Source organism: Cherax quadricarinatus, chromosome 5 (genome assembly GCF_038502225.1).
Source record: "Cherax quadricarinatus isolate ZL_2023a chromosome 5, ASM3850222v1, whole genome shotgun sequence".
NCBI classification, from domain to species: Eukaryota; Metazoa; Arthropoda; class Malacostraca; order Decapoda; family Parastacidae; genus Cherax; species Cherax quadricarinatus.
Genome location: NC_091296.1, coordinates 44948540 through 44962009, shown reverse-complemented (window position 1 = coordinate 44962009; position 13470 = coordinate 44948540). Strand labels below are relative to the sequence as shown.

General features: G+C 41.2%; 1 protein-coding gene across 1 annotated transcript in view; it reads right to left on the bottom strand.

Moving 5' to 3' along the window:
* Nucleotides 1–8893, bottom strand: part of fusl (fuseless) — a gene marked incomplete in the record, with an annotated part of 465734 nt that extends 456841 nt beyond the window's left edge. Inside the window, 1 exon segment of the mRNA XM_070101756.1 lies at nt 7387–8893. Within this exon segment, the coding sequence (XP_069957857.1) occupies nt 7387–7917 (531 nt within the window).
* Nucleotides 8894–13470: the final 4577 nt, after the last annotated feature.

Sequence of the window (13470 nt, the reverse complement as noted above, 5' to 3'; positions counted from 1 at the left end):
GGTATTCTCTGATCCATTGCAGTGCCCTTCCTGTTATATGCACCTGATGCTCTAGCTTCTGCACTAATCTCTTGTGAGGAACTGTGTCAAAGGCCTTCTTGCAGTCCAAGAAGATGCAATCAACCCACCCCTCTCTCTCTTGTCTTACTTCTGTTATTTTATCATAAAACTCCAGAAGGTTTGTGACACAGGATTTGCCTTCCGTGAATCCGTACTGGTTGGCATTTATACTCCTGTTCCGTTCCAGGTGCTCCACCACTCTCCTCCTGATAATCTTCTCCATAATTTTGCATACTATACACGTCAATGACACAGGTCTATAGTTTAGTGCCTCTTTTCTGTCTCCTTTTTTGAAAATGGGAACTACATTTGCCGTCTTCCATACCTCAGGTAGTTGCCCAGTTTCCAGGGATGTGTTGAAGATTGTGGTAAGTGGTACACACAACATATCTGCTCCCTCTCTAAGGACCCACGGAGAGATGTTGTCCGGTCCCATTGCCTTTGAGGTATCGATGTCCCTTAGCAGTTTCTTCACCTCCTCCTCATCTGTATGTATGTCGTCCAACACTTGTTGGTGTATTCCTTGTTGGTGTCCCCATCTGGTCTGTCCCCCCAGAGTCCTTCCTGTCTCTACTGTAAATACTTCCTTAAATCTCGTGTTGAGCTCCTCACATACCTCTTGATCGTTTCTTGTGAGTTCTCCACCTTCTTTCCTCAGCCTTATCACCTGGTCCTTGACTGTTGTCTTCCTCCTAATGTGGCTATACAGCAGTTTCGGGTCAGATTTGACTTTCGATGCTATGTCGTTTTCATACTGTCGCTGGGCCTCCCTCCTTATCTGCGCATACTCGTTTCTGGCTCTTCTACTAATCTCCTTGTGTGTGTGTGGGTGGGTGAGTGAGTGTTGGTGGGTGGGTGTTGGTGGGTGTGGGTGGGTGTGTGTGGGTGGGTGGGTATGTGAAACGGTTCCAAGGCGCCATGGGATGAATATGGATATTCATCCCATGGCTGTGGATATTTCTTTATTAATTCTTAACCAAGTTAAAGCGGTTCAGAGAACCGACAGGTTGATAAATTAGACACATATGGAACTGAAGAACAGGAGTTTGAGGTAATCAGTCCCTCAGCCTTGAGGGACTGATTACCTAAAATTCCTCCTGTTCTTCACCATTCTCCTTAGTATGGACTGATGAAGCCACTGTGTGGCGAAACGTTTCCTCATTAAAGATACTCAAATGTTGCATATGTGTCTAATTTATCAAGTTAAAGTCTCACTGAAATATTTTGCTATAAAATTGGTGCCTCAGTCCGATAGATTCGTAAAAACAATCAACATAAGAACAGTGTAAGAACAAAAGTGTGACAACAACACTGACAGTGTAACAAAAACAGCTGAACAACACACGCCACAGTATAATAACTGAAGTGTCAAAACAAGTGTAACGACTGCACATAGTGCAGTGTAATATGAGTGTAACACGCACCACAGTGTAACAAAAACACATAAGAAAACAAGAACAATTGTGTAAAATCAACACACACAATACAGAGTAACAATAACACACACTGGAGTGTAACAACAAAAAGTGTAACAGCATCAATTTGAAAACAACACACTCCAGTTATGGAACAACACCCAACCCAAGTGTAACAAAAACATGGTAACTGCAACACAAACACACACTGCTTTATAACAACAAAATTGTAAAAAGAATGTAGATAAGTGGTTCAGAGAACCGACAAGTTGACAAATTAGACACATGTGCAACACTTGTGTATTTTTAATGAGGAAACGTTTCGCCACACAGTGGCTTCATCAGTCCATACAAAGGAGAATGGTGTAAAAAGAACAATATAACAATAACACACATTACAGTGTAATAACAACAGGATAACAACATTTAATCAATAGTGTAACAACATAAATGTAAAAGTAACAGAGGTAACAACAGACTAAAAATAGTCTATAAACAACAGACTCATCGGTATGACAATAACATTGTAACAAATTATACTTCATAGGAACAACACTCACTACATCGTAACAAGAGCAGATCCTGCAGTGTAATAGCACACTCCACAGTGTAGTAACACATTCTACCGTGTAACAAAAGTGTAATAACACACTCTACAGTGTAACAACAACAGTGTAATAAGATGTTAAGTAAAAGGACAGAAGTGCAACTAATGGGACATTTTGTTGTGGCAACATTTCGCTCTCCAGGAGTTTTATCAAGCCGTTACAAACAATACATGGAGACGGAGAATATATATAGGCTTTGAGTGAGGTGTAGTACTAGTAGACGTAGTAGTAGTTAAACATGTAGTGGAAAAGTCAGCTGGTTCTTGAGCTAAATAGGCTACAAAAGCTATGGCTTGGGTAGTATAAAAATAGGTTGGTCAAATGTATATGGTTTTGAGAAGGTCTGTTTCAGTGTCCCTCCTCTATTACATAAGAAAGGAGGAACACTGCAGCAGACCTGTTGGCCCAAGCTGGGTATGTCCTTTTATGTAGTATCAGCAGCAACTATGTGATGGCAAGGTTTACTGTTTCGAGGAGGATTCTTGCTAAGACTTCAGAGATGTTGAAGCTGCCTTTGTTTTGTTTAACTGTGTTAGAAACAACGATTAATGGTGATTCAAGGCATTTAGGTCTGCGGAAACTAGGTTCTTTGATCACTAGTCGGGCGTCCCCGAAATTCATGAGGTGATTGGCGGAATTCCGGTGTTGTACGTAGGCGTTGTTTATCGTTCCTACATACATTACCGTGTTCACTGAGGCATGTTTCGAGGTTTCTTGCTGTTTCACCTACATATATTCCATCACAGCCTCCACAAGGTATAGTGTAAACTCCTGGATTGACTGGTAAATGGTGCTTCGATTTTGTCCTGGTTAGATCCTTTATTGATGTACTGGATGCGATGGGTACTCTAGTGTTAGCCTGTTAGAGTACTTTGGAAACGTTTAATGAACCTGGTTGTTGGGAAGAATTATAACTGTTAGGAGTCGTGTTGGTGCATATTTGATGAAAAAAAGAAGGAAAATGTATATCAGTGAAGGTTTGGTGAATGTATGTGCATTCCACGTCAAGAAACTCAGGACTACAAATTCGGTATGCTCTGAGGAAGAATCCGATGATGATGCCTCTTTTGATCTTAGTATCTTGACTGGAATGGGAGTGTGTGAGATCATTTTTGTTGGTAGGTTTCCGGTAAACTTGAAATCTTAGATTGTTATCAACTTTGTGAATAAGGACGTCTAGAAAAGGTAACTTGTCATTGAACTCTTCCTCGGTTCAAGGCAGCCGGACCTTCTATCCAGTTTACTCTCGAGGAAGAATGTGTAATAACACACTCTAAAGTCTAATCACAACAGTGTAATAACACATTCTACAGTATAACAACAGTGTAATAACACACTCTACAGTGTAACAACAACAGTGTACTAACACGCACTACAGCGTAACAACAGCATTGTAATAACACAGACTACAATGTAACAACAGCAGTGTAATAACACACACTACAGTGTAGCAACGACAGTGTAATAAGACACACTACAGTGTAACAACAAGTGTAATAATGCACACTACAGTGTAATAACAGCAGTGTAATAACACACACTACAGTATAACAACAATGAAACTGTAGTTGTCACTGGAGCTGGGGATGATGGGCTACAAGGAGAAACTTAACTGGAAAAAATGGTTAGGGACAATTTTGTTTTTTTGCCACCAAATTGTTGTCATATTTATACATTATTTATTCACAACACCTGACAAATTTTAATTTTATCAGTTTTCTAGCGCTCCCGGGGCGCCCTGCCTTCAAGAACTCAAGAAGCGATGGAACTTATGGCGGTTCTTCCTTCTTTTGTTATTTTCATTCGCAACGAAATTAGTTGTCCTGTGATTATTCATATTTATTCTCTTCCTAATTTATCTTTATGTTGAGTGATCTATTTTATATCAACATCTTCACTCAATTTTAATTTTTCATTCTCTTCACCACTGACCTCTCATTTTCATCCTCTTCTATCCAACACTGACCTCTCATTTTCATCCTCTTCTATCCATCACTGACCTCTCATTTTCATCCTCTTCTGTCCATCACTGACCTCTCATTTTCATCCTCTTCTATCCATCACTGACCTCTCATTTTCATCCTCTTCTGTCCACCATTGACCACCCATTTTCAGTCTCCTCTCTTCACCACTGACCCTTTCCCCATTTTCTATAGCTGACAGTAACTGTCTCCTATACGATAGCCATTCTAAGGCATCACTGACATTCACATATGAGTCAAGGTTTTTCTTATGGTCTTCCACTTTAAATACCATAATTAAGTCAGTAAATTAGTTTGAGAATAACAACCCATAAGAAAGTCGTGTTGAATTTCATTGACAAAATTATAGTTATCATTAAATCAAAAGATTAAGATATATATGCAACACTTAGCATCTTTATGAGAGAAACATTTATCTAAAAAGAATACCAAGATATTGCATCAGTTTTATATTAATCACAATATGCGAACTGTATATCTTTTATCTATTGATACATGTCTGACATATCAAAAGATATCTTCTCCATTCCTAACCTTTGATTCAATTTATGGGAATGATTTACAGTCATTATCGAGTCCCGCCCTCTTATGACAACGTCTGCAACTTATTACCTCTTCTATTTGCTTTACTACATAAGTCTCCATCATCATGCCCCTATATTAGCCTGGAAAATCCAGACTTGCAAAAAAAAAAAAAAAAATGCACCACCATTAAAGATACTCCAAATGTTGGACGTGTGTCTTATGTTCATCAGGTTGATTTTGAGATGCATCTGATAACAAAATGTCAAAACATTTTTCAACTCTTGAGGTCAGGAAGATAGGGAAATAATTCGATGTATCACATATACAGCAGGTAACACATGAACTATCTTCTAATTCTCAGGCACACTTAGTATTCTACTAGCTATTAAAGAGACTAGATAATCATTAATATTTACTACCTTGTTTGCTCTGAGTACCCTACAAAATAGATGTTCGAGATGACCCACGAAATCGTAATGACTCCAGATCGTGGCTAACACGACGGTCTGGAGTTTTGAGACTCTTTGATCGCGGATTCTATCCCCGCCTGTGGTATGGTTTAGTTCTTCGAGATCAAGGGTTTTGTTTGAGAAACGTGTTTCTAGTAACTATTTTCCAGAGAGCAATACATTTTTATCAGGTTCTTTATAATTATTAAGATGTGATACTTGTGTTCTATGCAAAAAAAAAAAAAAAAGACAATTCTCAAAATCAAACTCATTTCTTAGACGTTAGATGAAAGTTGTCGTGAGTAAGATTAAAGGAGACACCTTTCTCCATGAACCATGGGCCTATAGACCTAGAGACCGAAAGGAAACTTTTCGGATGGGCCTTAAGTGCTCTTACATCTGAACGTCTTCTTTGATACCCAAGAGATATTTTAATCTCTTGTTCATACAGTTCTGATTTCCCTGTCAGAGTATGCTGGGAATCTTTTGCAAGTTTTTTCCAAGTACAATAACGGTCTTAATCTGCTTTCCCGAATGGCACTCTCCATTACAATATTAAATAAAGTCTGAAAATACCATGTTTGATATTGGCTTTTCCCAAATTAATATCAGACTTCAAGAATATTTATCAGTACTTCCTTGTTAACCAGAACTAGATAAACAAGGTTGTTCATTCCAATTGAGTCAAAGAATGATTTAGAAATCATTGAACAAAACGTCATAAAATTATTTATTCTGTCACAGAAATCCAGACTGAAATTCCTGACAAGCCTCGCATTGTGACTGTATATTTGACGTTCTGCAGACCACACCTAAGCTAAAGTTTTCCACTTTCTTAAAGAAACTGCACTCGAAAAAGGCTTTATATTTCTTTCTTGGCTCAACTATCTGTATGGGATAGTTCATACTCCTGTGTGCAGCTCAGTCTTCAACTTAAGCAGCACGAGTGGGTGTTGAGGAGGAATAAAACGCTGGAACAACAGTTATTCATGTCTCACTCTGCCAGACGTAAGACACTCTTTTATTAACCACCTAATGAACTACATTGATATTTTTAAAATATTCTTCATTTGGAAATATTTTTATTTCTTCTGTTCATCAAGTGACAATTTTTTTTTATAATTATATACTATAGAAAAGTGCATGAATACAAAAAGTGTATAAATATATGGCCTAACAACAAATATAACCTTACTTTTTAAAGTGGTGGGCGGGTAAGCCAGCTGAAGGCCTCGGTCAGATGTCCAAAAGCTCCAGTGGAGGATCATCATATGACTAAGACAAGCGTCAGAAAACACATGTCCTGTTTCCTGACGAATCTTACTCAACTATAGCCTCACAAAAACAGATGATTATTCATAATCATCTATATAAATCCTTTGAACTTATATAAATTACTGATATGGAAAAGATCGTTAAACTATAAACATATAAATAAGAAGAGCGTAGCAGCACTTCCCTCAGTCGAACAGTCAAGCAACCACCCGCCACGCCTCATCCCTCGCATGTTATCATTTACTACGAAAGCGAAAGCGTTCTAGTTGGCAATGACTAATTATGTTTTTTTTTTTTATGTATAGAAGCTTATCAACTGGTTTGCTCTAAACACCCATTCCCTTCCCACTTGAGAGTTAGGACATGACTCGACACTGAGTACTTGTTACCCAGTACTCACCACTAGCTAAATAGATAATATAGTCATAATATTGAAAAGTCTCAAAGGCTTGTCAGAAATAATCACAAGTTTTTATAAAGTCATATACAACTGTATGACTTTACTCTAGCATACTGTCATTTTAATTGCCACATAATAAAAACTTTAAAGTTTAATTATTTATCATGATTGGAGTCGAGATATAACCTAACCATGTACATACACTGCCGTAGCACCGTGGTAGGAGTCACGCCGAGGTCCTGCAATCAGAACTGCGGACGGAAAAGCAAAAGCCTAACCATGTAAACAAAAGATTTCATCAGCATTTCGAACACGGAATTTGTCTAGGAAATATGCGAAGCATACAGGAAATCGAGATTTGTTTATAGAAATGCTCAAGATATGCTTTCCATAAATGATTATTGTCACATATTGAAAAGTTCTGAATTATTATCTAGAAAAGGGAAACAACTGGAAAATCGGAGGAAGGAAAACATTTAAATTAATAAACATTTTATTAACTGGAACGTAAGTATCAAAAACAAGAAACGTTTGAGATACTGTACATAAAACACTGTCATGGCGACATCAAGATGGATAACCTTATTTACACCAGAAGGAAGAACTGAGACTGAGTCCGATGAACTCGGTCACATCTATAAGGAGAAATATGTGTGGAAGGCAACGACCTACCTGAGCGCTGAAGAGGGTTGGCACATGGAAGTATCCTGTTGGATGGTCTGTGACGACGATAAATGGCGGGGCTAAGATATTTTTGAGGCCACGGGTGAGGGCCAGTGTCGTGAGACCTATGCCGAAGGAAGTTGCTCCTGACTGCCAAGAGATTCCTGTGTATAGGTCCCAGGCAGCCCATACTCCTCTCCAGTGATTGACGCAGCACACGCAATATACACACGTGTAGAGACGCGACGCAAGTAGGTGCAGACTGGGTCGTCGGGAGTGATCGAAGAGAACATCAAGCTGCCGTTGTAGGAGGCAAAACAGTAGTCCAGAAATGACTCCCATTGCTAGTGAGGTGGCAACCGACAACTGTTTGTTATTTGGCAGCAGGAACTGATCCATGAGCTGCCAGCAACCGCGCCAGTAACCTACCACCAGAGGAGCGAACACCAAGATGGAGAAGAGGGAATCGACAAACCCAAGGAAGCCTATACATACCTTCCTGGGAGCCCCGCCAGTGCTTGGAGCCGCAGACTCTCTCATGGTTCAGGCGCTACTCGGCAGCTTCTCCTTCTCGTTAATTAACAACTCACCTCTTTTGTGTATTTAATTATATATCTTAATGGTATCAATCAATGCAACACAAACTTAAACGAAAGCACTTTATTAAAATTTTTGCCGCTTTAATTCTCTTTATTTTTTTTACGATTCAAACACTTTGGTTCTCTCCTTCACCTCAGCCTATGAGAATCTATAGGCTTTATGTATAGGGTGAAGGGAGAGAGTGGGGTGGGCTTAGGGTGGTGGTGGGTGAGGCTGGCTGTAGACTCCTGCCATAGGATGTCCTCATTCGCCTGGTGGGAACTGGGTCCCCTCACCACAGCCTCCACACTCACCCACAACACTCTTACTGCCTCTGCTGCTCTCTGCAGCACGCCAACTGTACTCTTTAATATCTTATCTTATCTTTAGAAGAGTCTAACTTACCGTCACGCAACACTCATATAACTATTTATCATTACAACACTTCTTTCCAAAATTCAATCAATACCCGTACGCACAGAATTTTTCAAAATAAATTCCAGCTCTCCATGAATTCACTGAAATCATTTGATGCATGTGTACTTGATATCACTTTGTGCATGTGCAGTTTAATCCACTTTATAAAAATACACTCGAAACGTAAATAATCACTTTTTTTAAGTAGATGCTTAGGTCATATAGAATAAGGTAATGTTAACCTTAATTTATACAGTGTTACAGTGTCGAAGCTGAGTAAGCAAGGGAGTGCGTGCTGGCCCGCGGCCGACAGTGGAGTGTAGCGGAGGTAAGTAATGGTATTGCCGCTGTGGGTTGCTTACTGCTCACCGACCGGGCATGTAGGCAGCAGCGTTGGCGGCGGCGGCGGCGGCGCTGGCGGCAGTGGCGGTGGGTGGCGGTGGGGGAGATGAGAGGTGAAAGAGTCGTGGTCATTGATGTTGATGGTAGTGGTGGGTCCACTGCTGCAGTTGCTCTCCCCAACTGGTATAGAAGCGGCACTCTGATGTCCCCACTTCCCCTGCCCCACCTTCCAGCCACCTCCTCCTCGCCCCGTTGATTAGATAATAACCTTCAGCCGGGCACTGATTCCCACTTCCTCCATCTCCCTTCCCTCACCACCCAAACCTGGAAAAACAAAATCATCAGCCTCACCTTCGCCCCTCGTCTTCCGCAAGTCAGTGAGTGTCACGACCCGCTAGCGGCAATATACACGCTCTTCCGGCCGAGCTGTGGCACATAGCAAAGTTCAGGCAACAGCAGCAGCAACAGCAGTAGCAGCAACAGCAGCAGTAGGAGGGAGGTCAAATGCAACACAGTGGCTTCAACGTTACTTGAAGTGTGTGTACTTACCTATATGAGATTTGAAGGGTCGAGTCTCAGCCCTGTACTCACCTAATTGTGGTTGCTAGGGTCGAGTCATAGGTCCTGGCCCCCCTTTTCACGGTCTTCTTTGTCTTCCTCAAGCTTCATAACTTTACCCTTGGAAGGATTAAACTCCAGGAGCCATTTGTCAGACCAGGCTTTTAGCCTGTCTAGATCCATTTGTAACATTTTCGTCATCAATTTCCCATCCATTTTTAATATCATTCAAGTAAACAAGAAACAGCATTGGACCAAGTACTGAGTCTTGTGGATCCCACTCATCACAACGCACCATCACTCATTGTTTCCTTCCTGTCATGCTTTCCCTGATCCATTGTAGTGCCTTTCCTGTTATTTCTGCTGTTATTCTAGTTTTTTTACCAGTCTCTTGTGCAGTAGCGTATCAAAAGCCTTCTTACAAGAATGCAGTCTACCCATCCTCTCTCTCTCTCTCTCTCTCACCTGCCTTACTTCTGCTACATTGTCATAGAACTCTAGTGAGTTTGGGACACAGGAGTTTCCATCCCTGAAGCCGTGCTTGCTGTCAAGTATGAATCATCTTCTTTTAGGTACTCTACCGCTCTTCTCTTGCAGTTTAGTGGAGGGTAGCAAATCACTGCTTTCACCACCTTGTGAACCCCAGTATTTAGTGTTCCTCTGTTTATTCCTCCCATCTCCACAAAACTCCAGAGCAGTGCAACTCCTCCTTCCCCTCTGTTCTCTCTATCTTTTCTCAGAATTTCATTGTCATTCATCAAGATAATGTCTGTTATCATCCCTGAAAGCTTTGTCTCAGTGAGTGCTATAATGTCTGGGGATGCTCCCATGATTCGTTCGTGCCACGCCTGTCTCTTATTTGTTATTCCATCGGCGTTGGTGTACCATACCTTCCCTTCTTTTTCATTACTGTATTTTGGTTTGAGGGTTCTTGGATTCGTGTTCCTTCCCATGAGTCTGGATGGTGGGAAGGGTTGGTGCGGATTGAGGGTATGGAAAGGGGTGGGATTTTGTGTGGGGCTTCTGTGAGAATAATATTTGTGCAGGGAAGAATGGGGACTGTGGGTGGGGAGTTTGAGTTGTTTTGGATTATTGTGCTTGATTGGGTAGGGGGGCTAGGGGCTGAGAGGTATTCTGTGTGTGGTTGTGCTTAGAGATCCTCGAGTTTCCATGCTTGTCGATAAATGCCATCTGACGTATTTGTACACTCACTCAGCTGCTTCCATTCCTTTATTTGTTCTATCCTGGTTAAGGTGTCTGCTGCAGGTTCTTGTCTGGTACCATTACTGGGCGACTTTTTCCTTTCGAGTACTACAAATGACTTCTGAATATTTTCCAACTGAGACATACCCTCCCCAGCCATAGTTGTGATGATATCATCAATCTCCATTTCCTCCGCGTGTCATATTTCATCATAACTCGTCCCTGAATTTAGTATCCCGAAGCCAGTGAATAATCAGTGACCTCTCTTTCTCCTCTTCCCATTTCCTTTACCTCCGTATCTCTATATCCGATTTGAGCAACTCCTTTGCTGTTTTCATGTGTACTCACCTAGTTGTACTCACCTAGTTGAGGTTTCAGGGGTCGAGTCTAAGCTCCTGGCCCCGCCTCTTCACTGGTCGCTACTAGGTCACTCTCCCTGAACCGTGAGCTTTATCATAGCTCTGCTTAAAGCTATGTATGGATCCTGCATCCACTACATCGCTTCCCAAACTATTCCACTTCCTGACTGCTCTGTGGCTGAAGAAATACTTCCTAACATCCCTGTGATTCATCTGTGTCTTCAACTTCCAACTGTGTCCCCATGTTACTGTGCCCAATCTCTGGAACATCCTGCCTTTGTGTGTGTGTGTTTGTGTTTGTGTGTTTGTGTGTGTGTGTGTGTGTGTGTTTGTGTGTGTGTGTGTGTGTGTGTGTGTGTGTGTGTGTGTGTGTGTGTGTGTGTGTGTGTGCGTGTGCGTGCGTGTGTGTGTGTTTTATTTTAGACAATGTGAGTGTGCTAGGAAGAAAACTTGGCTGAGTTGCTATGTAAGGATGAACCTTATTTCGAGCATTGTATACACGTGCTATGTGCTGTTACTGTATTGTTCATGATAGTTACACAGTGTTAACACCAGCAGTGTGCTGTTACTTTATTGTTCATGATAGTTACATAGTGTTAACACCAGCAGTGTGCTGTTACTTTATTGTTCATGATAGTTACACAGTGTTAACACCAGCAGTGTGCTGTTACTTTATTGTTCATGATAGTTACACAGTGTTAACACCAACAGTGTACTGTTACTTTATTGTTCATGATAGTTACACAGTGTTAACACCAGCAGTGTGCTGTTACTTTATTGTTCATGATAGTTACACAGTGTTAACACCAGCAGTGTGCTGTTACTTTATTGTTCATGATAGTTACACAGTGTTAACACCAGCAGTGTGCTGTTACTTTATTATTCATGATTGTTACACAGTGTTAACACCAGCAGTTTGATGCTACTATATTGCTCATGATAGTTACACATTGGTAACAAAGACTAGTTATGTTTTGATGTTTTCCATCATCACAGAGGAAGGATTACTTGCATCAAGTAATGTACTATGTCAGCCTGAGCTGCGAAACTTCACTAATTTGTTAAGGATATCGTCAGGAATTACATTAAAGGGTAAATAACAAGTGCAGTGCCTGCACACCAATAGTTTTTATATAGTGTGTGTGTGTGTGTGTGTGTGTGTGTGTGTGTGTGTGTGTGTGTGTGTGTGTGTGTGAAGATGACACTAACACCACACTGTTGCTAGACGGTCCGTCATCACAGTCCTTCAGCCACAGGACGCTATAAATCAGTACGACTTAAGACAGTCACTCTCAATAGGTAAGCTCCAGGAATATCAACGCAGCTTGAACGTTCTAGGTACATTAACGAGCTCAGCTAAGCGATATTGACCTATGGCTTTAGCTGAGATTGTTCCAGGTACAAGACCTACCTAATAATACCAAGAAACGTTATCTATTTCTCTCGCTAAGTTAATCAGGGATAGAATGCTTGGCCCCCAACCGAAAGAATCTCGAGTTCGATTCCAGTGCTGGGAAGGATGGTGGGGAGGAGGGGAAAGGAGGCATACGAGTGAGCGTCCTTGCACCTGTTGTTTATATCACCTAAGAGTAAATAGGTACCTGAGTGTTCGTCGTCTGTTGCAAGTTGTAACCGAAAGTCTGGGAATGAAGCTTAGATAAAATCAAGCTTTCAAGTAAGCTTAGATAAAAGAAGATTTTCAAATGAGCTTAGATAGGATACCAGCTCAGCTCTTAGTGTGTAAATAAGAATAGGCAGGATAAGAGTTCATAGCCTATAAGTGGGCTTTTTGTAAGATCAAATCTCTTAACGTGTAAATAAACCGAGTAAGATAAGAAATCTTATCCTGATATACAAATACGTAAAATATCAGTGTCTTGAGCTTGAGTAGTGGAGAGAGAGAGAGAGAGAGAGAGAGAGAGAGAGAGAGAGAGAGAGAGAGAGAGAGAGAGAGAGAGAGAGAGAGAGAGAGAGAGAGAGAGATGCAACAGGCATTTCAAAAGTACGGAAGACATTGCTTGGAATAAGAGACACTGCCAATAACACCGGTAGAAAAACAGTGAAAACATTAATAATGACAACGAGAGTAAAGATGAGAGAGAAAATGAGAAAAATGGCTAAAAATAAAAGAGATGCTATATAGGTAATCATACAGACACACCCCACTTCCTAGCATACACCACCTCCATACACCCCACCAAACACCCACTGCCACTCTTCCCACGTATACACTTCCTCCTCTCTCCCCACCTTCCCCATCCCCCCTCCCCACCTACTTCCCTCCTAGCAAACACTGACTGCTGTAAAAATAATTCGTACACACCGAAGCAGAAGCCAATAATAACTTCTAAGCGCTGACTCGCCTCCTCTTGCTCGTAGTTTCTGGGAAGTCAAAGCTGCGATACAATTTGCCTTCAAACCCGGTTTGTTAAATTTAAACCAGTGGTTCAGGTCATTTAGGCACGCTGAGAATATACCAGCTGCCTCACCAGCTGAGATTCTCATTTTTACAAGTATTACGTCTCAGGAATTCAAAATAAATGGAGAGCCAACATGCTTATTGGGTGGTAGACAGCAAACACCCGGCGAGGAACCACCCTTCTGTTATATTAGTGTGAAATATAGGTAGTGGTTG